We start from the raw sequence: 23,554 nt of genomic DNA, 5'->3' as shown, positions 1-23,554 counted from the left end.
AGGAGTCAGCTGAATGAGGAGAATGAGATCTAGGCAATCAACTCCTATGCCCTGCTGGTCATCGGATGCCTGCTGGGATAATAAGCTGGCCAAAGGAGGAGAAAGAAGCCACTGACATCAGGACAAGGAGGGTTTCACCCCAAATCCAGCAAAGCTGAGACTGTACTCTAAGTGAAAGGAAGGAGGCCAAGGACCACTGAGTGTCAGAACCACTATCCTAGATGAAACAATAAAGATCTATAAGTACATCAGGAAGATGGTCACAACTGATCATGTGTTTAGTGAATACCTCAGGCAGCAGAAACCTGAGAAAGAAGAGGAGCAAGAACAGGAACCATACTGGAAGGATAGGCCCCTGCACAGGATATACTACTGACAGATAGAGCAAGTGGCGGATATGGAAAAATCCTACCAATGCCTGGAAAAATTTGGCCTGGAAGACAGCACAGAGGCACTAATCATGGCAGCATAGGAACAAGCTTTAAGCACAAGATAGACAGCGGCTGGGGTCCACCACACCACGGAAAGACCCCAGGTGCAGGCTGTGCAGAGATGGCCCTCTGCAGGAAGTAAGATGCTAGCAGACAGTGCATGTAGGCCTGGCCTGGCCTGGACTGGCCTGGCCTGGACTGGCCTTGAAGTCTCGAGGTCAAAATGGGATACACCCCCAAGGGTAGTTGAGAATGACCAAGCTAAGATCCTGTGGGACTTCCAGATACAGATAGACAGACTGGTGATGGCTAACCAACCAGGCATAGCAGTGGTCGACAAACAGAGGAGGAAGGCTGCAGTGTTCCTTCTTCCTGATAGCAACATCAGGAAGAAGGAACACAAGAATCTTGAGAAATACTGAGGGCTGAGAGAAGCACTAGAGAGAATGTAGAAGGTGAAAGCAACAGTGGTCCCCCTGGTAATTGGGACAGTGACCCCCAAACTGGGAAAGTGGCTCCAACAGATTCTCTGTCCAGAAGAGGGCAGTCCTGGGAACAGCTAAGATACTGTGGAGGACGCTCGAGCTCCGAGGCCTCTGGTAGAAGACCCAAGCTGCTAGTACTGAGTTGGACCCCCTTTTGCCTTTAGAGCTTTGTGGTATAGATTCAACAAGGTGCTGGAAATATTCCAAAGCTTTTGCTTCATATTGACATGACAGCATCACACAGTTTATGCAGATTTGCCAGGTGCTCTTCCAAATATCCTTTTCCGCCACATCCCGAGGATGCTCTACCAGACTGAGATCTGGTAACTGTGGTGGCCATTGGAGTAGAACTTTTTCCAGTTTTCTACTGTCCAATTTTGGTGAGTAAAATGTATGGCCTCAGTTTTCTGTTCTTAGTTGACAGCAGTAGTTCCCAGTGTGTAGTCCATCTGCTTCAAGGTCTGATCCAGCAGTTCCTGAAACACTCAGATCGACAGCTATGCCACTTTAACACACCTTTCTTTCTGATGCTTTCTGAACTTCAGCAGGCTGTCTACATGGTCAAATGCTATGAACTGCTGATCCATAATTGGTCGATTTGATATTTATGTAATGAGCAGTTAAACGGGTGTACCTAATAAAGTGGCTGCTGAATGTATGTAGGATGACTTTACTAGACTATACCGTAGTTGTCGCTATGTTCTCAGACTTACTTATAGATATTTTTCTTTAACTGTTTTCTGCTGCAAATAGTTTCATGATTATAATTTTCTCTTCTCCATTTCAGCAATTGTATAGCTTCAAATAAATCCTTCACATTTCCTTTTTGTGTCTCACTGCTTTTTACTCTGCATTGCACATGTTATGAAAAATGCCTTAAGTGGTTTGATAACTGCATTAAGAGTGGCTAGAATTACATTCCTGCTGTGAGAATTGTGCCAAATCATATGGGAAAACTTAGCTTATCCAAGGGAACACTGAAGCTATCCCAGGCCAGCCAAGAGATATAATTTCTCCTGTGTGTCCTGAGCCTACCCTGGGACCTACTTAAAATTAATATCTAATGAATTAAATTTCCTATCTTACTGTACCTCATGTTCAACATATTTGTTATTGCATTGTAGTAGCAGCTCAGACAAGGCCAGGCTGACACAGAGGTGAATACTTCTACTGCAGAATGCATGGTCTTGGTTTCATCCCGTCCCCGATCTTTTCTGTTTTATACTTACAGTAGGCCTACAGATAGATCACCAGACGTGATTCAGGTTATGTCTAATAAATGAGAAAAAAGATGTTCAAATATGTTGAAAAATACAAAGCCACGTGTCTGCTTAAAGGGGAGATAGGTAAATTGGGCTGTAACTTTTTTTTTTAAATAGATCATAAAGTTGACAGGCTGTGTAAGGTTACTGTCTTTTTTATGGGTAAGATAGCCAGGTATACATAGAGTACCTAGATAGATATCTAGATACCACAGATACCTAGAGTATACATTGGGTATGTAAATACTTTGACAGTGGCCACATCATATGAAAATGTATGGAAAACTAGCTCTTGGTAAGAAAAACGCTTTCTTTTTTCTTTCCCTGTAAAAGATGTACAAACAAGAACTTTGTTTTTCTGTCTCCCTTTTCCCTTTCTCCCAAAACAGTCTGCCCTCCATTCCTTTCTATTCTTGCCAAGTGCCTGATCATATGGGATTGCTAGTTTGTTGGGTTTCTTTTGTCTCCAATATTGTAGGTTCTTCACATTACAGTAGACAGTGGCTTGAGATAACTATTGCAGTGGTACAGTACAAATAAAACTAAGTTGAATTAATTTTTTCAATAGCACAGGCTGTTGTTATACTCACTTCCTAAATCCTGTTACTAAAGGGGAATGACATACAGGTACTTTGAGAGAAATACTCAATAAAACTCTGTCTCTTTAATTCCTTCAACCGTGGGTAACTTGTATCTATTCACAAAATAAATATTTGAATCTGACAAAATCCTAAAACACATATTTTACTGGGTTATTGCGGCAGATTGTGGATACAGTCTTGCATATTTGTATTTGTAAATGTTGTGTTAATGGTTGTGCCACTTTGCTGGCAATAGTTACCACGCTATCTCATCATAAACAATTAAAGTTAAAAATAGCCTGCTCAAGTCATTAAGCAACCTGACAAGTTACTCTACTGAATTGTACACAGGCGGAACCCTTGAAAGACGGTACGGAACGGTAGGAACCAGTATTCGTAGTAAACGTTTCCTGTTGACCATACTGACAAACGGAACAAGTTCCGCTGGAGCGTGCGTATTGGTAAATCAATACTGTTGTATATGGAGATATTTTCTGTTTAATGTCTTTAAATCCTGTATGTTATGCGTATGTCCCCGGTGAATATTTCACACGAGTTTACGATTGTCTTCAGTAGCACTATCAGCTACAGACTGCAGCTACAACGGGTTGCAAAACATGGTGCTAAAGCTAAAGCTAACGTACAAAGAAATAAACGTGAATTGCAACTATAGCTTCATTTAGCTCTAGTCTTAGTCTTTCATTGGTCTGCCGCCTTTGTTTTTAATTCTGATATGGTCATAACTTTATCGGTTATATCGCAGCTCGAAAAACTGACGTAAAATTAAACTTTTAATTATATTTAAATATGAAAATAATCATATTAGCATTATTTTTTTCAAACAGGGTATCCAACTTGCTTAAAGCATCGGTTGACGTGGAGTGTAAATCCAGAGACTGACAAGCAACCATGCCGTCGCTGGTAAGCTTTGACTTTACAACAGAGAAATCTCGCGAATTATTTATTTAATATTTGTTTTTGTTTTGTAATGACATCCATTGCTGTGCCATGTTTGTTGCTGTGAACCTACAGTGCTGTGCAAAAGTGTTGAGTCACCCCTCGTTTCTGGATGTTTTGTTTTCAGGGAGCCAGACTTTATTATATTTTAAGTGTCTTGAGCAATAGTTCTCCAGGCTTTCTGAAGATCTTTCAGAGTTTTTCTCTGGATATTGGTTGTTTTCACTCATTTTCAGTCTAGTCCTTCTGCCTGACCATTTTCAGAGGAATGCTTTTGTTGTTGTTGTTTCTCTGTCAAGCCACTTAACACTGACTTATGAATCATTCAAGAATAAAAAAAGGCACCTAACTCAAGGGATGAAGCGTATTGGGTCTACACATAGCAGACAACTTCACAAAGGAACAGTTTTAAAATGTGTCTTTAGAGAGCAGGTGGGGGAGAGCCTGGAGAGGTGGAGGTATGTTCTGGAGAGAAGAGCAATGAAAGTCAGCATAAGCAGGACACTGAAGCTGCAAGGAGCAGAAGTAGTGAAGGTGGATGAGTTAGCCATCCAAATGAATGGAAATTGCACAAGAGATGAAGAGAGTGCAGGCAGGGTGGAGCAGATGGAGCTGAGTATCAGGGGAGATTTGTGACAGAAGCAAGAGTCAGAGGGAAGGTTTACAAGATGGTAGTGAGACCTGCTATAATATATGGTTTAAAGATGGTGGCACTGACAAACGAGAATCATTCCGAAAACACAAACCTCTGCTTTACTTTTTATTTAATTTTAATAGAATAGTATTAGTATTGTACTTTGTATATATTCATTTTGTTTTAAGAGGTTTGCAGTGCAGTAAAAATCAGATAAGGGCAGCATGACAGATGTTTACTTTGATTCTACAAACATTATGTAGAAGTAGGTAATGTATAATAGGTATGGATTTGTGATCCACCGTGCTGACCACTAATTAAGGCACTTTGTTACTAACAGTCTGTCACAAAAACATTTTTTTTCCCCTTTCTTCAGTTCAATTAATTCATAAGCCAAAGACAATGCAATTTGCTATTATCATGAAACTTAGCATATCTGGGCAATAGGTCCTTAAAAAACACTGAGGATACTGGACAAGGGGAGGATAAAAGAAACTGTGACATGTCTAAAAAAAAAAGCTATCTACAGCAGATAAACAGCATCTGAAAGTCATGTCTTTAAGAAATCCAGCAAAGACCTGACACAGGACCTGAGAATCTGGCCCTTCAGTCGATCCATCTACTGCTTATATACAATTTGAGATTCATCAGAATTCGTCTCAGGCTGCATTTTAGCCCATGGTGTTGGAGATTGTGTCAATTTATGGAATTATGAACAACAAAAAGTACAATCAGATTTTAATCCAGCATGAAAAGTGTCTAATTAGTAACAGCTTCATTTTTCAGCATGACAGTGATCCCAAATACACTGCCAATACAGTAAAAGTATACCTGGATAGAAACACACAGTGGAATTGTTTATGACTAGAACTAGAATGGTATCTGATCGTCTTCAAACCTCCAACTTTTATTCTTGGCAAATTCTTTCACTTTTGAACGTCTTGCGTCAGTCCAAGAATTTTACCTCTAGCAACACAATACAAATGCCCCTGGCCATCCCTCTTAATCATGACCCCAGTTCAGAGAGAAAATCCACAAAATAGAACCAGAGTCCTATTCCATTATTCCTAGCTGCAGTATTCTGGCAACCGGGTCTGCTTTAAATACTCTAATTTTTTTTCAAAGGAAATGCTTCAGATCCCACAGGACCCTCAGCTAAGAGCATCGAGGGGACGCAGAGAGGCAGGGGCTGGGATAGACAGTAGCTCGCCTCGTGGTGGACCATCAGCTCGATCCTGAGTTCCCACTACAAGCTTTTTAACCACAGCTAGATGTGTTATTGGAGCTGGAATTAACATGGCTGCTGGCACCACACTTGACTTCCAGTGGATCCTCATTAAAGGGTTTAAAGTGTACTCATTCCAATTACAGGGCCTTGAAAAAGTCCCGTATTGTTATTTGTTGTTATTACCTCCCTGAGTTGGTAGTGGGTAATTTGCATGCCTGATGCCTTCCTTGGATGTGGTAGCCGTTTCTCAGGCTCTCTCTCTGGAGTTGAGCCCCGATTCCCCATTACCCATGATGAGAAAGTTGATAGGCCAAACATTCTGATAGATTGGATTATTCAAGCGCATGTTTCAATAAATCACTGCACCTACTTTCCATTTTCCTTGGAAAATATAAGGAAATGTGGAGTGGCTCAAGACTTTTGCACAGTACCAGATGATATAATAACTTGCACAGTGTGCATATTATGTAGATGGAAAGATTTTAATATTTATCTCATTGCAGTAATGTTAGGAGATAGTACCATAGTCTGATTTGTGCGTCACATCATTCAAATGTCTTTACAGCTGGGCCGTGCAGCGTCCTTTTGATAGAAATACTTTTGTCTTACAGGGGAGCAGCAGTTCCTCAACCACAGAGTACACTGTGCGCGTCCCAAAGTAAGTAACACATGCAAATATGCAGAGAGATTTGTGTGCACAGGTCTTGCCATGTGCCACTGCTTTGTTGCAAAATAAAACCTCATTTCCAGGCAGTGTTGTTGTTTGCATGCATTCACGTGCATTTCAGTGTTTTAGTCATTTCAGGTGTCACGTGCATTTCAGTGTTTTAGTCATTTCAGGTGTCACTTAAAGGTGTGTTATCATTCTGTGTTGATGCTCCTTTTGCAGAAATCAATGCTGAAAAAGATGCTTTAAAAAAAAAAAGTAGATTGAATCAATCATAAATATTTTGATTATGAAATGGGGGGAAAAAACTTTTTTTTTTTCTCTGTTTGTCTGTTGCATAGAAACACCAGCAAGAAGTACAATATAATGGCATTCAATGCAGGGGACAGAGTCAACTGTTCAACATGGACACAGGTGGGCTTCATGTCACTTTATCTACACCTCACAGACAAAGCTTAATTTTTCAGCTTGATGGCATTAGAGTCAGTATGAGAGAGGAATAACAACCAGTGTTATTAGCCAAAAACAGACAGCGAGGCCAAAGAATGTACTGGTGTCACAAATCTAGTGTATCTTTCACCTTTCCGTTACTCTTTCTCCTATTCCCAGGCTCGTATGGAAAGAGATATGAGTGCTCGGCGGATATATGGGGAGGAAGAGACGGCTGAGGGCGCAGCTGGTAGTGAGTTTGGCAAAAAGCAGCGTGAGGAAGCTCGACGGAAGAAGTTTGGTATCGTTACGCGTGAGTTTAAAGTGGAGGACCAGCCGTGGATTCTCAAGGTCAATGGTAAAGCTGGTAAGAGGTGAGTAAAGAGTCACTGAGGGTCACTCTTCATGTTTATTAACTTTGAAAAGTATTTGTAGTAGAAGTGAAACTGGTAAATTATGAAAATCTCAGTCACCTACTTGAAGTCTGTAGAGGATTTCATGTGGGAAAGGTAAAAGCTGTATGGTTGTGGTATTCTGAATATTTCTGGCTTTTTACTTTGTCTCCCTCTGTGTTTGTTAGGTTCAAAGGTATAAAGAAGGGTGGCGTTACAGAAAATGCATCTTACTACATCTTCACACAGTGTCCTGATGGAGCTTTTGAAGCTTTTCCTGTTCACGGCTGGTACAACTTTACACCCCAGGCCAAGCACCGGACTCTGACTGCTGAAGAGGCTGAGGAGGAGTGGGGCAGGTGAGAGCAAAGGGATAGGGTGGGGTTGGCATTTATAGTGTTGAAGAAAAATGAGTGCTTAAAAATAAGTACTCAGTTGACCCCAGTTTTTCAGGTGTGTTAAATGCTTGATGTTAGACATTTCCCTCTTTTTCTAGGAGGAACAAGGTGGTGAATCACTTTAGCATCATGCTTCAGAGACGTCTTCGGGAGCAGGAACGTGGCGAGGATGAGGAAGATGAAGCAGATAAATCTGGCAAGAAGAAAAAGAAGGGGAGTGGAAAAGGGGGTGACCTGCGCATTCACGACCTGGAGGACGAGCTGGAGATGAGCAGTGACGACAGCGACAGCAGTATGGGGGAAGGTGAGGAAAAAGACACAGAAACAAGAAGGGACTATTGTAAAACATGAAGTGTTCCTTTTGCATTTTCCTGGTTTCATCTTTTGATTTTCTTCCTTCACCCTTGCTTCATTGGACAGATGGAGAGAGCAAGCCAAAGGTGAAAAAAGATGCTGGGAAAGGAAAAGCAAAGAAAAAGAAACAAAAGCGCAATGATAACGAGGCCCTGGAAGACAGCGATGACGGAGACTACGAGGGCCTAGAAGTGGATTATATGTCGGATGAAAGCAGGTCAGATCTATTACACGGTGACACACAAAGACTCACTATATGAACATTGTGTTTGTTTGTTTGTTTGTTTTTTTATTTTGGGAAAGGGGCGAGTTATGTTATTTTATTAATTTGTGTTTATTGTGTTCCTAAATTAGCTCAGAAGAAGAACCAGAAAAGGGAAAGCCCACCAAAGGAGAGGAACATCCTAAAGGTCAGCTCAATTAATAAACATAACGCTACAGTATACATTAAGTGTAAATGGTTAATGCACTGGTACTTGTATAGCACTTTTCTACTCTAGTTGAGCACTCAAAGCACTTTTTACTACACCCATCACTCTATTGGTGATGGGTCTTTTTCATTACTTCATGGCACTGTGTCCTTAAAGTTTAGTCATTTGTATTCAGATTGCTTCTGAATGTTTACCCTTTGTAGGGATTGATGAAGAGTCTGAAAGTGAGGAAGAGAGTGAGGAGGAGAAACAGAATGAGGAAGAAGCAAAAGAGGAGGAAGAGGAGGAGGAGGGGAAGAAAACCCCAGTTCAAATGGAAAAGAAGAAGAAAAAAGGTAAAGACCTCAAAGACACGATACATACTGTTGAATGGAGTAGTTTAAAACATGAGTGGTGTTTAAAGAAATACGTGTTTATGCATCACAGACAGCAGTGGAGAATCAGACAGCTCAGACGACAGTGACATCGATGGAGAGACGGCCTCTGCTCTGTTCATGGCGGTTAGTGTGTGTGATTGGAGAATAGATGAATATTTGCTTTTTTTTTTCTTTTTTTTTAAATCAAGTTAGTTTTTTTTTTTTAATGTAACCTATAATTATCTTAAGTAACAGTCTTCAGGGCCATTTTTGCATATAAATAAAATAATGAATATATCTGACCACTGTGCAACCAGTTAAGGAGTATTTCATATCAGTGGTGAATATAATTCTGTATTGGACATCTTTTCCTCCCTGTCTCAGAAAAAGCGCACACCCCCTAAACGTGCAGGTGGCCGCGGCTCTGCAGGCAGCTCCAGGACTGGCAGCCGTCCTGGAACTCCATCCTTAGACTCTGCCTCCACCTCAAATACGCTCCGTGCTGCTGCCAGCAAGCTAGAGCAGGGTGAGTCCTCAAAAAGCCCACACAAATACTCATACATACACAGAATAGTAGACATATGTTTTAATGGATTTATGTTGGGCCTTCAAAAGTGGCTGTTGACTCTGAAACCTTCTGTTGTTTTATTTTATTCCAAATAAACGTCTCTTTTCTGTAGGTAAGAGACAGGCTCCTAGCGCCGACTCACCTGCTGCCAAAAAGCTTAAGCTGGAGCCCAGCACTCAGAGCCCTGTTCCCTCTGGGAAGAGTACACCTCAACCCCAATCAGGCAAATCCACCCCCAGCTCCAGGTAATTTCTTCCCTACTCCTATGTAGACAGACAGTAATTTCTTGTTGCATTTTGTGGTTTCACAGAAATGTCTTACAATTCACAAAGCTAACCTAAAAATACAGACATATTTAATTTAAATACAAGCCCTGAAAACTGTATTCCTTACTGTTGATTCGCCCCACAGCGATGTGCAGCTGACAGAGGAAGCAGTTCGCCGCTATTTGATCCGTAAACCAATGACCACTAAAGACTTGTTGAAGAAGTTCCAGACTAAGCGCACGGGTTTGAGCAGTGAGCAGACGGTCAATGTGCTGGCACAGATCCTTAAACGCCTCAATCCGGAGCGCAAGAACATAAACGAAAAAATGCACTTCTACCTCACTGAATAACCAGAGGAACAGAAGGAGGTTGTAGCTGGGGTAGAGAAGTGCTAAAATTGAACCTCTTCCAGTGAAACCATTTTATTGTTTCAGACCCGTGGAAGGAAAAAGGTTTGTTGGTGACACTTAAGAAAAAGTATTTTGTCAACAATTTTGAGTTTGTTTTTCATAGGCTGAGGTTTTGCATTAAAGGGGACTTTCCAATTTCCTATTCTGCATTTTTATACTTTAACTTTGCTAAAAAGATTTTTACAGGATTTCCAGTTCAAAATCATCTTTCTCTGTCTGTATCACAGTTTATCCTCTTTCAGCTGCCTCCCGCCTCCTTTAAAGCTAACTTTCTTCTGATTGGCTGCCCCTCATAAAAAGTGGTATAAACAGCAGGTGGGTGGGGTTCTCATTTACATCACACAGATGAGAGTAGAAAAAATATGGATATGACAGAAAAGGAATAGTAGAATAGGTCCCCTTTAAGTAACAGACTTGTCCATTAAATAATGCTGAGTGAAAAATTAATTTGTTTATAATTCTTTGACAACATTTCATAGTTTGTTTTTTTTTTTGTTTGTTTTTTCTCAGTTCCTTTTGGTAGATTATTAGTTTTTCTAATAAAAAGATTATTAAGGGTTTCACTTTTTGTACCTCATCTGTCAGTGTTTTTAAAAACTAAAAACTTTCCTTTACAGGCACTAAAACGGGCATTTCTTTTGTTAAATTATTGGCTCAACAGTTGTCTGGAACTATTTTAATACAAACAGATTTATTAAACATGCTTTATATTAAAAATCTAAATATTATGTTGCTTAGAGTGAAAACTTAAAGATAGCATTAAAAATAAATGGCAGCAGTTAATATTCATTTCTGTCTTTCGCCACTTGATGTCCACACAATATCATAGTTAGGCACAAAACACTTGTTGGGTTATCGTTATAGCTGCAAGACAAAAACAAGAGTGCATGCAAATATTGTTTGAAAGCTCATTTGTATACCTGTCAAGGAGCAAAGACTTTTTGTTATTGTAACCAACACAAACTTGTTTTGCTGCTTTGTTTTAGTGACCTGAGATGGCCTGTATTATCTGTAATGAAGTTGCAATTTTGACATAACTGGTATGCAATAATTATTAGAAAACACGGCATACATCAATTTTCATTTATATGCAGATGATACTCAGCTTTATCTATCCATGAATCCAGATGACACACATCAACTAGTTAAACTGCAGGAATGTCTTAAAGACATTAAGGCCTGGATGACCTCTAATTTCCTGATTCTAAATTCAGATAAAACTGAAGTTCTTGTGCTCGGCCCCACAAATCTTAGAAACATGGTGTCTAACCAGATAGTTTGGATGGCATTACCTTGGAGTCATTTTTGACCAGGATATGTCCTTCAGTGCGCATATACAAATATGTAGGACTGCTTTCTTAAACCATTTGTGCAATATTTCTAAAATTAGAAACATCCTTTCTCAGAGTGATTCTGAAAAGCTAATTCAGGTATTTATTACTTCTAGGTTGGACTACTGTAATTCATTATCAAGCTGTCCTAAAAACGCCCTGAAAAGCCTTCAGCTGACCCAAAATGCTGCACTGAGAGTACCGACAGGGACAAGAAAGAGAGAGCAGATTTCTCCCATACTGGCTTCTCTTCATTGGCTCCCTGTTAAATCCAAAATTGAATTTAAAATCATTCTTCTCACATTCAAGGTCCTGAATAATCAGGTCTTGTCATATCTTAAATCTTACCTCATAATACCATATTCTAACAGGGCACTTTGCTTTCAGACTGCTGGCTTACTTGTAGTTCCTAGAGTTTTCAAAAGTAGAATGGGAGGCAGAGCCTTTATTTGTTTAGGCACTTCTACTATGGAACTAGCTCCCAGTTTGGATTCAGGAGACAAACACTCTCTTCCACAGTGTGTCTTTTGTCCTGCCTCCCTCCCCTCACCCCAGCCACTTGCAGCAGATGGCTGCCCCTCCCTGACCCTGGTTCTGCCTGAGATTTCTTTCTGTTGAAAGGGTGTTTTTCCTTCCCAATACTGTAGGGACTTTACCGTACAATATAAAGCACCTTGAGGTGATTCTTGTTGTTGTGAATTGGCGCTTATATAAATAAAACTGGAATTGAATTATATTTACACGGTACGAGCTGTTGTCTCAAGGTCTGTTATAAGGGAAAGACCATACAATATTACAGCAAGAACCCCAACATTCAGAAAATCCCCTATGAGCCAGCACTTGGCGAGAATGGGGAGGAACAAATCCCTTTTATGAGGTCTAGATGTGAAGCAGAACCAGGCTAAGGGAAGGAGCCTGGTGCTGTGACCAGCTGGGAGGTGAAAGGAAAGAGAAGACAGAAAAGGCTCTGACAGAGAAACCAAGAGCAACACAAGACAAAACAAAAGCTACAAGTTGAGTAGATTAAAGTTAACAACATACAATAAATTATATAAAATCACATGGGGAGTGAAGACGTGGTGGTCAGGGCATCATGTTAAGTCCCCCAGCAGGCTGAGCTTATAGCTTTTATTTAGAAAATTTTTTTTTTTTTTTTTGGTGTACATCATAATTGGCACATTAGACAGAATGCATTAATCCCAGGGCCTGCACATCTATGTCCACCCCATCTTTGACTGAGACCTAATCCCCTTCACCTGCTGTGATACTGTGATGTTAACTCTCCAACTCTGCTGTCATCCATGTGTTCAAACCCAAGTCATCTGCAGTCATTACAACTATAAAAATGTTATAAAATAAATGTAATTTGGCACTCTCTTCTTTACCTGAGTTACGGTGCTGAAGACGTGCATGAGGAATACTTGTCTAAACTGGGATTTGTGTTTAAGTACTGTTTGTTTGTAGTGATGAATAAGGTTTAAATACTCGGTTCCTCCTACACTGAGCCTTTTACAGAGATGTGCTGCTACCATCTACTGGTCATAATTTCGATTGCTTTAAATAAACAAAGTGCATTTTTAGGCAAATTGTTGCACAAAAGAACACCTTATTTTCAATTAAAACACTGGGTCTTCTTAAAATTAAAATCCATAAAGAAGGTAATCTTAAAATTAGAACGTCTGGCTGTGTTACACTTACTGCTCCAGGTCTTGTCAAAAGACAGCTGTGTGGTTATGTAATTTCTTCTTAATTATTTTCATTAATAATCCACCCATTGAGTCTCCACACATATTAACACTATAGTGCAAAGCTATTAATGCATTTAAGATCATTTTATTTGGTAAGGTACACTGGAAATGTTGCACAGAGTCTCTGTATTATACAGAATTACAGGAACACACCAAAGTGATGATATTATATAAATACACAAATCTAAATCAAAGGACATCCCTTCCCTACAACATTTTGATGTTGAACCAACAACAATATTCAGACACATTTAATTAAATCTGTCATCTGCTCCAGGATCCAGTGCAGATTTAGAAGAATGCTCTTTGCATTTAATCATTCAGTCTTTTCAACAGCATGACCTGTGCAATAAACATCCTAAACACCCCATTTTATAGTCACTATTAGCTTTAATACTTCCATGAGTATCACTGGCACAATCCTCAAAGCTGGATTTATGTTCTGCTGTTATTAAAGCAGACATCAGAGCTGGAGATTATCCCGGGAGGTTGCGACAGATGACGGAAATTCGCCGCCGTCGAGGCACTCTCTGCCCATTGAACACAGACTCCTCATCTTTCAGGATCTCATGAGTGAAGTTATATCTGGCCTGGTCCCTGTACAGACGTAAAAAGGATAGGATGAACTTTTAAGAATCCTGTAAAGTACCACAACTACAGTTTTTACTGTAACCATTCAGGCATTAATCAAAAACCCAGTCACTTTATATTTAGGAAATATTAAGAGTAAGATATGAAGCGAGTGCAACATCTAATGAACCTCAGTATGTAGAGGGAGCGTCGGGAAAGCAGCAAGTCCAGCCATTCGCTGGGTGAGTCGTCCTTCACTAAGCGCATAATACTGTCAGACAACAGACTCAGGCCTGCAATGGTGCTGCCACAGAACTGAAACATGAGAAAATGGCAAGAGAGTAAGACCACAGCTACAAATAAAGCCTACAAATGTTAAAGTGCTACACCACCATTCGTGTATGTAAGTTTTCTTTGATTAAAAAAAAAAAAAAAGTTGTTTCCTGAAGCCACTGCACAAAATATGGGGAACCCACCTTGACACTGTCGATGTGGGGCTTGATGTAACCAGTCTTGTCCAAATCTATAACGTGCACAGGGCCCAGGAGTTGACTACCCTGAGCAAATGATACAGATCGAACCCGATTCAAGATCTCCTCACACTCTGCCCCCCATCTTAGACGCTCAGTCTCTCTGTACCCATGGATTGCCTAAATGTGTACGCATTGGTGCAGGAAAAAGGAAATAAAGTCATTATAACTGTCACTGCTTGTGGTTGTACTGTATGCTGCTCTGAGGCAGGGAAAACGATTCCACTACACTAATCAGCCACAACATTAGGAATAAAATCTACAGCTACAACTCTGCCGTACAGTTTAAAAGGGGTTATCTTGCTTTATGTTGTTTATTATTGAGGTCATGGGGAGGGGTGTACCGGACTCCATTATTATCAGAACTATTCCTAATGTTTTGTCTCCCTCATACATGTTGCTGGGTTAGCCAAAATATCAGAAATACTTCTAAATGCAATGCCGTAAAATCAGCGTTTGTTTTGACTGTGACCTTGCAGCTCCAGCTCCACCTTGTAAATATCCAGTAGTTAAGTTTTGTGCAACTTATAAAAGCTTTCCGTCAACAATAATCTTCACTTACATCGTCCCAGTGGTCAAATTCGTAGCGTTTCTTCTTCAGGCCTGACTCCAGCTCCTGCAGAAAAGCAGCCTCTTCCTTCTCGGTGATGAAGTCCGTTCTCACCTCCACCTGCGAGCCCAGCCTCTGCACCAGCTCCCGGCTGGACCCCACGATTGGAGCGTCATCACGGAGCGGTAAAAGGCCGCTGCTGGCACCGGAGCTCAGAAAGCGCGAGTTAGTGACGTAAACAGCTGGTCTGTGAATTTGCGTTAATACCGTCAACAGTGGTTTCATCGTCCCTTTAGATGTATTACTACTTAATGTCGTTATAGATCCCGATTTACCTTTAACCGCGTTTTAGTGTTGTTGACATAAGTCAAGCAGATACGTGAGACGCCATGTTGGAAATGAAATGCATTGTGGGGAGTGAAGTCTTCTTACAGCTAAACGCGTGAAAGAACCTTTAACAAAATATTTTACTTCCAGTGTACAAATAAAATAAATAAGTCACCTGCAAACTTGTGGCGTACCAAGTAACCCCTATGAAATGAGAATGACTGTATATATAAACTGAAAGGGCAACTACGAGGTGCTTATCAAAATTCACACAAAATAACAAAAACGATTCAAAACTACATTTAAAAGCATACAAACAAAAGACGAAGAAAGCAAGAGTACACATTTTAAAGGCATTATAAAACATTATGCAAAAGCCATTCTACACATTATGAAGTGAATTATTCTGAATGTAAATGGGAAACCATTATAATTCTGCAAAAACTGCAGTGTTGTGTTCCTTCCACTGAGTGTTTGTGAGTTTTATTGCTGCGACAGTTAATGAGTTCAAAAATCAAAGTAGGAGGAAATAAGGGTGTGGATAAGGTGTTTAGTAATATTAGGTCTGATCTAATATTCTAATCTGTACAAAGCAAGACTGGACTAGACTTGATATGCTGGTTGAAATTGAGATTCTGATTGAAAATAATGCACAGATTTCTGGCCGATTGCTTTGGGTTATTTATTGGTTGTCCAGTGTGGGAAGTGACACTACTAGAAATATGATCAGCACCAATAACAAGTAAATGGTAAAGGGACTGGTAATTATATAGAACTTTCTACAAGTGTACAAGTATTTTTATTATTGTGTATAAATCATCCTCCAAATTTTCCAAGATTTGGTAAGTATTTTTGGCGAGTTTAACACTTGAAAAAAGTGTGTCAATACGATTGTAAACTTTGTCTAAAACTTGCTAGAGTTTCAAGAGTTGTTTTTTTGTTTTTGTTTTTTTGTTTGTTTGTTTTTGTTTTGTTTGGTTTTGTTTTTCGGGGGGGGGGGGGGGGGGGGGGGGGGGTGGGGGGGGGCGTCAGACACACAAATGAAGGATATGCTGATAGAAACAAGAAGTGAGAAACCACACCAGAAAACCTAAACCACATTCAATTCAATACTATCTAAATCTCACAACCCCTGGACAGGATGTTGACATAAAATAGAGTAAAAATAACTTCTGCACCAGCCCAGTAAATTTTGCCAACACTGAAACTGTATTTTCAATAAAATCCCTTTATAAGGAAAATTCCTCCTGCGGCTCAGGTGCTGACTACTTCATCAGTTCCATACTTGCCGCTAGGTGGCCTAATATGATCTTAAATAGACATGCAAGTCCTCCCATGTGGAATCTGGTCAGGGTTGTTCACATAACAATCTTTTGAATTTTCAACATAAAAGTAGCTTCCATTCATGAGATAATAACAATTTTAATTGTTGTATAATTTCTAATTCATGTCCACACATGGCCCACCAGGTTATGCTTACACTGTTATGTTAATGCTTCTGCTCAGTAAATATAAAAGACCTTTTTATGTGGTGTACAGGCAGGACTAAGAAATGAATGGAAGCATATGCTGTGATTTATCTGTATGAACACTGGAGGGAACTGAATGCCCGTGATTGCAAACTGAATCAGCTCAATGTGTCAACATGTTTCAACATCTTGTCAAAATTCTTTTCAATTTATTCACCATCAAATGTGTGGTGGATAAAATATTCAAAAAGCTTTTTTTTATTATTATTATTATTATTGTTAGGCTTTAAAATTCTTTACCTGGTGCGAGGGATTTTTCATTGCCTATTATGTAGAAACTGGATCAGATTTGGATTTTTATCTCAAACTATTAATTTATTAATAAAATAGGTGTTTATAATGGTATTTAGTGACAGCCCATATCTTAACTGGAAAGAGGATGGACATGAAGAAATTAATAGTTTTAGGTTGGGGGGGGGGTACATGAACAGACATGTATAAATAAATTATTAAGAAATTTGAAAAATGGGGGGAAAAAACATGAACATAGAGACTAGTAAAAATCAATTAATAGAGTTTATACATTTTCTGCTCATTATACTGAGTGAATTTGTACTGAATATTTGAAAGGTGGAAAAATTGAGGATGTAAAATAAAAAGAGAAAAGAGCAGTACTTAGAGTAGACAATGACTTCATCCTCACTGAGATTCCCACAGACGGGAAAAAAAAATGCTTACTTGACCTACTTACCACTAAGGATAGGTTACCACTTTTTACTCCCCTGCTTCCTCTTTTGGTTTGTTTCCAGGCAAATCCAGCATCTCCTTTACCTTCTCAAGAAATGCACTGCTTTTACACTGAAGTTAAATTGTGAATAAAACTGAGGCATGCAAAGGTAAAGTAAAAAAAGATAGCTGCTTGTGGAGGGCCAGCTTCCTTACCCTACTTATGACTAGCTTAATAATTTTGGATGTTTAAAAATGTAAAACGTCTGCTTCTTCTAGCTCTACTGAACTTTAGTCCACCATAATCACACATACTCAGGCAGAGTTTGCTGTTGATATGTGTGTACATGATCCAAAACATCCAAATGCATCCCCACTAATAAACCTTGTGCATGCAGCACAAGGTTTACTACTGCTCCTTCTGTGAGCCTATAGTATTGGTCTCGGTCAGTGAGCATCCACAATAACACACATACCTCCTCCTCATACGCACACACACACATAAACATGCAACTGATGTGATTCCCATTTCATTGTTGGATGCCATGTTGCTGCCCCCAGCATTACATCCATCCAGCCATGACAAGTGTTATGAAGAGTGGGTTCATATTTTAATTCCCAGTTGGTGGGCTCATTTAAAGCCTCTGTGATTCACTGAATTATCATCGGTCAGATTTTCCTGGAGGCATCATTATGCCTTCTGTTGAATCATGCAATTAAAATGAAAATCACCAGAAAAGTACTCGGCAGTGGCCATTTTGTATGATACTTGTGTATAACTGCCCCGATGTTACTGCATAATAAGAATAAGCAACACAAAATCAGAATATAATAGGACAGTGTCTGTATTGTTTTGAGGCACTGTTACACTAGGATAGATTTATTTGATGCACACAATAGAAAGAGAGCAATGAGAAGTTGCGGGATCCCCACCTCCTGCTTTTCCCTTGATTTTTTTTTTTTTTTTTTCATTTTGGTGTGTGTGTGCATTATTATGTGGGGACATATGGCTTCCCACATGCTCTACATCCTTCTTGTCTGAAGGACAACCGAGAACCAGTGAAGAATTGGCTGCCAGCTCTTCACTGCAGTATGTGTTGTTAGTTATGCCCTCTATTCAGTCATTAAATGAGTTAATTATGCTTTAAAGGGTGTAATATTTTTTTCTCCAGTTTTCTGTTGCTGAACACCTGAATCCTTACATTCCTCAGAACTCAGGTTATGTAAAGATGATGATGCTATAACAACAGTAAAAACACTTTTGACCTTTAGAGTAATCTGTCATTTTAGTTTGTGGTGTATGATGTGAACCAGTGTTGCAGAGGTTTACATGAAAATCTGCGACTGGTCTGTGGAGTGCCGGGTTCATCAGGGGCGGAGTGCTCTACATGCATCCAGCGATTGAATTATTCAATCTTATGAATCATTGAGTTACGACACTCCTTTTTAGGCCTTTGCCTCAGAGCTCCAGCCTCACAGCTACCCGCTATTTGAACATCTGACAGAGGAAGCAAAACAACAGAGAACCATTCGGACACTTTTAATCTCTACGGATGGGAACAACTGTTTTTTTTTTTTTTTCTTTGTGTGTTGCATTTGAACCCACAATTCCATAACAGGATGGTGAATAATTTTGTTCTGATTATTCATCATCCCTCTTTGACTAAAGTCATTAAAAGTTCATTTGTTTCTCTAGCCAACTGTGCAGAATCATTTTTTTCTTTTTCAAAGATGTCCTTGTTGTCCATACATGTGCATGTTGTACAGTGCTGTGCAAGAGTCTTGAGACACACTTATGTCATTGTATTTTGCACATGCACAAACATACATAGAAACACAGTATATGTGGCAAAACTAGAGCTTGTGTAATTATATCAAGCTCGAAAGTCAATATTTGGTGTGACCACCTTTATTCTTAAACAGCCTGAACTCTCTTAGGAAGCTTTCTGGTAATTTATTTAAGTAGTCTTCAGGAATAGTTCTCCGGGCTTCTTGAAGGACATTCAAAGCTCTTCTTTGGATGTTGGCTGCCTTTTGTTCTGTTCTCTGTCAAGATGATCCCACACTGCTTCAATAATGTTGAGCCCTGGGGAGGCCAATCCATGACTGATAGTGTTCAATCCATTCCAGGTATGTTTTTACTGCATTGGCAGTGTGTTTGAGATCACTGTCATGCTGAAAATTGAAGCCTTCTCCAATCAGATGCTTTGTGCATGGTGGATCAAAATTTGGTTTGCAGCCCCAAACCACGACAAAGCATCCACCATGTTTTATAAATGGCTGTAGACACTCACTGTTGCACCTCATTCTTGACCTCCTCTGTACATATTGATGACAGTTTGAACCAAAACTGTCAAATCTGGATTTACCTGACCATAAAACCTCTTACCACTGAGTTTCAGTCCACTTCTTGTGCAATTTGGCATTCCTCAGCCTTATTCATGCTTCTCTTCTTTAAGAATGGCTTCTTGACAGCCATGACCATTTCTGATGACGCTTGAACAGTAAATAAACAGTAGATAGCTCAGCTGATCCAGGTCCAGATGCAGCTCTCAGGTCCTGTTAGGTCTTTGCTAGTTTTTTTTTTTTTTTAAAATTTCTTTAAGACATGAATGTCAGATACTGTTCATCTGCTGGAGATTTTTTTTTAATGCTTCCCACGTCCTTTGTCCTCTACTTGTCTAGTTTGCTCAAATTTGTTACCATCACTCTTCACACTGTGCCAAGATATGCCAGGTTTCCAGCTAACAGCTCTTTGGAAACCACCTTGGTTGTGCCAAAATTCTATTTTATGCCTGTCAAACTGTGTTATCTTAAGGCTTTTTTTTTTCTTTCTTTCTTTTTTTTGTTTTGTTTGTAGATTCAACTAAAGAAATTGGAACAAATTGTGTATTTTTGCAAGAGTGCTGGTATTGTCTACAGATACAATTAAAAATTGTTTCTTTGCAAAGTCATCTGTCATGTATGGACACAACACTGGTTCATCCCTCGAGTTAGGTGCCTTTTTCTGTTTGGTTGATTCCTAGGTCAAAATGGTCAGGTACAATTATTGGACTGATAATAAATGAAAAAGCAGCCAATGTCCAAAGAAAAACTTTGAAAGACCTTCAGGAGACCTGGGGAACTATTGCTCATAACTAGAAAGTCTGGCTATAAAAAGAAATGAAGGGTGGCTCAAGACTTTTGCACAGTACTTTATATTTCAAAGATTTCACCACTCAATCTGAATTTAAAACACATTCTGAGGTTCTGATATAGCAATTACCATACTGTTCTGGGTTTTAAAATGCTATTAATAGGAAAGGTATAGAAAACAGTAAAGATAAATTTGATGGATTCAGAGTCATAATGTCCCAGTGCTAGATATGAACAAAATCAGCATCTTCCCCATCCTACTTTTTTTTTAAATCCATTATTTATGTGGCCCTAGTATGAGCTAAAGTCTGGGTTGCTCAGGTCTTAAAGGAAATATCCTTTTTCCCTAAATGATGGAGAGGGGCGTGGTTTCAGTCATGGAGGCTAAAATCTAACAAAAATGCTCCTCATATTGAATTACTTTCCTCAGTTAAAATCACAATAAATACACATAGTTTATAATGTACCACTATATTTTCTATAGAGACAGTCATATGCTCTGGTGAGGTAACTGTTTTGTGCATATGTGGCCTTGGAATGGTTGCTCCACAGTGCTTCATGTCCTGGCCTTTGTAGGTTTGGACAGAAGGATGCTGCTCCTTATAGCCTCTGGCACTGAAGGGCAATAGATAATTTCACAGATCGTCACACCAACACAATACTTCTTGGCAATAAATCTTATACTGTTGGAAAGCCTGTTTACCCCCCCCCCAAAATGGTGCCACAATGATCAGCTGTTTGGCAAGTTTTTCATGGGTACAACCCATATACTCAACTCTGCTGCTCAACCCACAAATGCATTTTCTTTACAAATTTGGCACCATTTCACTTGCAGGCTACAGTATTGACCATTCTGTAATCTTCTGTTACATAGTACCAAAACAAAACAAAACAAAAAAACAAGCTAAAAAAAAAAAAAAACTTTAATAACGAACAGTATGTAGCACAGACCTAGATGATCTTTCAATGTCAAAACTAAGACTGTTTATTTCAATTACCCCTAAAAATAAATGTCAACTTAAAAAATAAATAAATATCAACTTTTTATATACCAATGAGTGAGAGACATATAATTGAAGCCACACCGGCTCGGACATCACGGAGGGTTGACGAACCAGGATATACTGACAAGGACTGGGCTACTGGAACAGGACTACAGCACCAACCAACAGCAACCTTCCTGAAATGGATTCAGTAACCATCACAGTGGCAGACATCCAAAGGCTGACATGATTCACACCTGCTAACTAACTACCTGCACTCCATAAGGCCCTGGCAGCACAAGGCACAGCCAGAATGGCCGGCTGAAGACTGGACAATCCTGATCCCCGAAGACCACCAGAAGGGACCAGTCCCATCCAACTACCAGTCAATAACTTCCTCAGTACAACATGGAAGCACCTGTCAGACATCACAGCGCTAAGATGAACAGGCACGTGGCGCAATACATGAGCGGGGTCCACAAAGGAACTGGCAGAAATACCGGAGGAGCAAAACACCAGCTACTAGTAGATAGAGCAATCACTCAAGTCTGTAAGACCAGATTGACCAACCTGTGCACCACCCGGATTGATTACAAGAAAGTCTATGACTCAATGCCTCAATGGATCTTAGAATGGCTAGAACTGAATAAGATCAACAGAACCTTCATCAGGAACTCAGCGGGGTTCCTGACTCAATTGCAAAAGTCACCATCAAGTGCAGGATTTACCAAGGAGATGATCTGTCCCCACTGCTGTTCTATATAGGCCTGAACCCCCTCAGGCGGATAATTAACAAGACTGGCTACGGATACCGACTATGGAATGGAGCAAATATCAGCCATGTCCTGTACATGGACGACATCAAGCTGTATGCCAGGAGTGGACAAGGCAATGATTCACTGATCCACACCCCTAGGATCTACAGCAATGACACTGGAATGTCATTTGGACTGGAGTAGTGCAGTCAGATGGTATCAAAGAGAGGGAAGGTAGTCAGAAGTACCTTGGAATCCCACAGGCAAATTAAAACCATAAAGTGGCAGCTAGGAAAGCTGCAACCGCCAAGTACCTGCAAAGAGTAAGGCAAGTCCTGAGGAGTCAGCTGAATGGGAAGAACAAGATCCTGGCAATTAACACCAATGCCGTGCTGGTTGTCAGATACCCTGCTGGAATAATAAGCTGGTGGAGGAGATAGAAGCCACTGACATCAAGACAAGAAAACTCACCCCAAATCTAGCACACTCAGATTGTATGCTAAGCAGAAGGAAGGAGACTGAGGACTAGTGAGTATCAGAACCATTATCCTGCATGAAACAACAAAGATCCATGAGTGCATTGGCAATGTGGCCACAACTGATCACATACTTAGTGACTACCTCAGCCAGCAGAATCTTGAAAAACAAGAGGAGCAAGAACCATCATGGAAGGACAGGCCATGCACGATATGTATCACCAGTAGATAGAAGAAGTGGTTGATATTGATAAATCCTACCAATGGCTGGAAAAAGCTGGACTGAAAGACAGCACAGAGGCACTAATTATGGCATCACAGGAACAAGCTTGGAGCACAAGACCACAACAAGCAAGACCCTAGGTGCAGGCTGTGCAGATCTGTCCCTGAGACGATCCGGCACATAACAGTACAGTGCAAGATGCTAGCAGGCAGGGCATCCATGGAATGCCATAACCAAGTGGCTGGCATAGTATACAGGAACATCTGTGCCGAGTATGACCTAGAAGTCCCACGGTCAAAATGAAATATGCCCCCAAGGGTGATTGAGAATGACCAAGCTAAGATCCTGTGGATAAACTGGTGATGGCTAACCAACTAGACATAATAGTGGTGGACAGGCAGAGGAAGAAAGCCGTAGTGATAGATGTAGCAATATCAAGTGACAGTAACATGAAGAAGAAGGAGCACAAGAAGCTCGAGAAATACCAAGGGCTCAGAGAAGAGCTAGAAAGAATGTGGAAGGTGACAGCAACAGTGGTCCCCATTAATCGGAACACATGGGGCAGTGACCCCCAAACTGGGAGAATGGCTCCTGCAGATTCCAGGAATGACATCTGACATCTCCAGAAGAGCGCAGTCCTAGGAACAGCTAAGATACTTTGCAGGACCCTCAAGCTCCCGGGCCTCTGGTAGAAGACTCGAGCTTGGAGGACAAAAAGACTGCACTGTGGGCAGTCTTTTTGTCAGTGTGGTTTTTATGGTTACACTAATATCAATAATGTAACAATAAATATTGTCTTTCCTGAATTTTTGGGCACAGCAAAACTCTTTCCTTTAGAAGTTATTTCTACAGCTAAATAAATAACTGTAGAGTGTTATAGCC

General features: G+C 40.1%; 2 protein-coding genes across 4 annotated transcripts; one reads left to right on the top strand and one right to left on the bottom strand.

Moving 5' to 3' along the window:
- Positions 1 to 3,147: 3,147 nt before the first annotated feature.
- Positions 3,148 to 10,926, top strand: gtf2f1 (general transcription factor IIF, polypeptide 1). Of its 2 annotated transcripts, none has more exons than XM_030735757.1 (14): positions 3,148 to 3,220; positions 3,605 to 3,680; positions 6,190 to 6,236; positions 6,587 to 6,659; positions 6,855 to 7,048; positions 7,255 to 7,425; positions 7,563 to 7,768; positions 7,885 to 8,035; positions 8,173 to 8,228; positions 8,453 to 8,584; positions 8,676 to 8,749; positions 8,990 to 9,131; positions 9,286 to 9,418; positions 9,585 to 10,926. In XM_030735757.1, the coding sequence occupies exons 2-14, from the start codon at positions 3,669 to 3,671 to the stop codon at positions 9,787 to 9,789; spliced, it is 1,596 nt and encodes a 531-aa protein (XP_030591617.1). In that variant the 5' UTR covers positions 3,148 to 3,220; positions 3,605 to 3,668; the 3' UTR covers positions 9,790 to 10,926. The 2 variants fall into 2 exon arrangements, with proteins under 2 accessions (XP_030591617.1, XP_030591618.1); XM_030735758.1 differs by lacking the exon at positions 3,148 to 3,220 and adding an exon at positions 3,279 to 3,297.
- A 2,071-nt stretch (positions 10,927 to 12,997) lies between these two features.
- On the bottom strand, positions 12,998 to 14,971 carry alkbh7 (alkB homolog 7). 2 transcript variants are annotated; one of them, XM_030736159.1, is made up of 4 exons: positions 14,591 to 14,971; positions 13,975 to 14,148; positions 13,689 to 13,813; positions 12,998 to 13,525 (listed from the first exon to the last, which is right to left on the bottom strand). In XM_030736159.1, exons 1-4 carry the CDS (start codon positions 14,861 to 14,863, stop codon positions 13,405 to 13,407), a joined length of 693 nt encoding a protein of 230 aa, XP_030592019.1. In that variant the 5' UTR covers positions 14,864 to 14,971; the 3' UTR covers positions 12,998 to 13,404. The 2 variants fall into 2 exon arrangements, with proteins under 2 accessions (XP_030592019.1, XP_030592020.1); XM_030736160.1 differs by having other exon boundaries at positions 13,975 to 14,055.
- Between the last annotated feature and the right edge of the window lie 8,583 nt (positions 14,972 to 23,554).

This window comes from Archocentrus centrarchus, chromosome 8 (genome assembly GCF_007364275.1).
Source record: "Archocentrus centrarchus isolate MPI-CPG fArcCen1 chromosome 8, fArcCen1, whole genome shotgun sequence".
NCBI lineage: Eukaryota > Metazoa > Chordata > Actinopteri > Cichliformes > Cichlidae > Archocentrus > Archocentrus centrarchus.
This window is presented reverse-complemented; position numbering and strand designations above follow the sequence as displayed.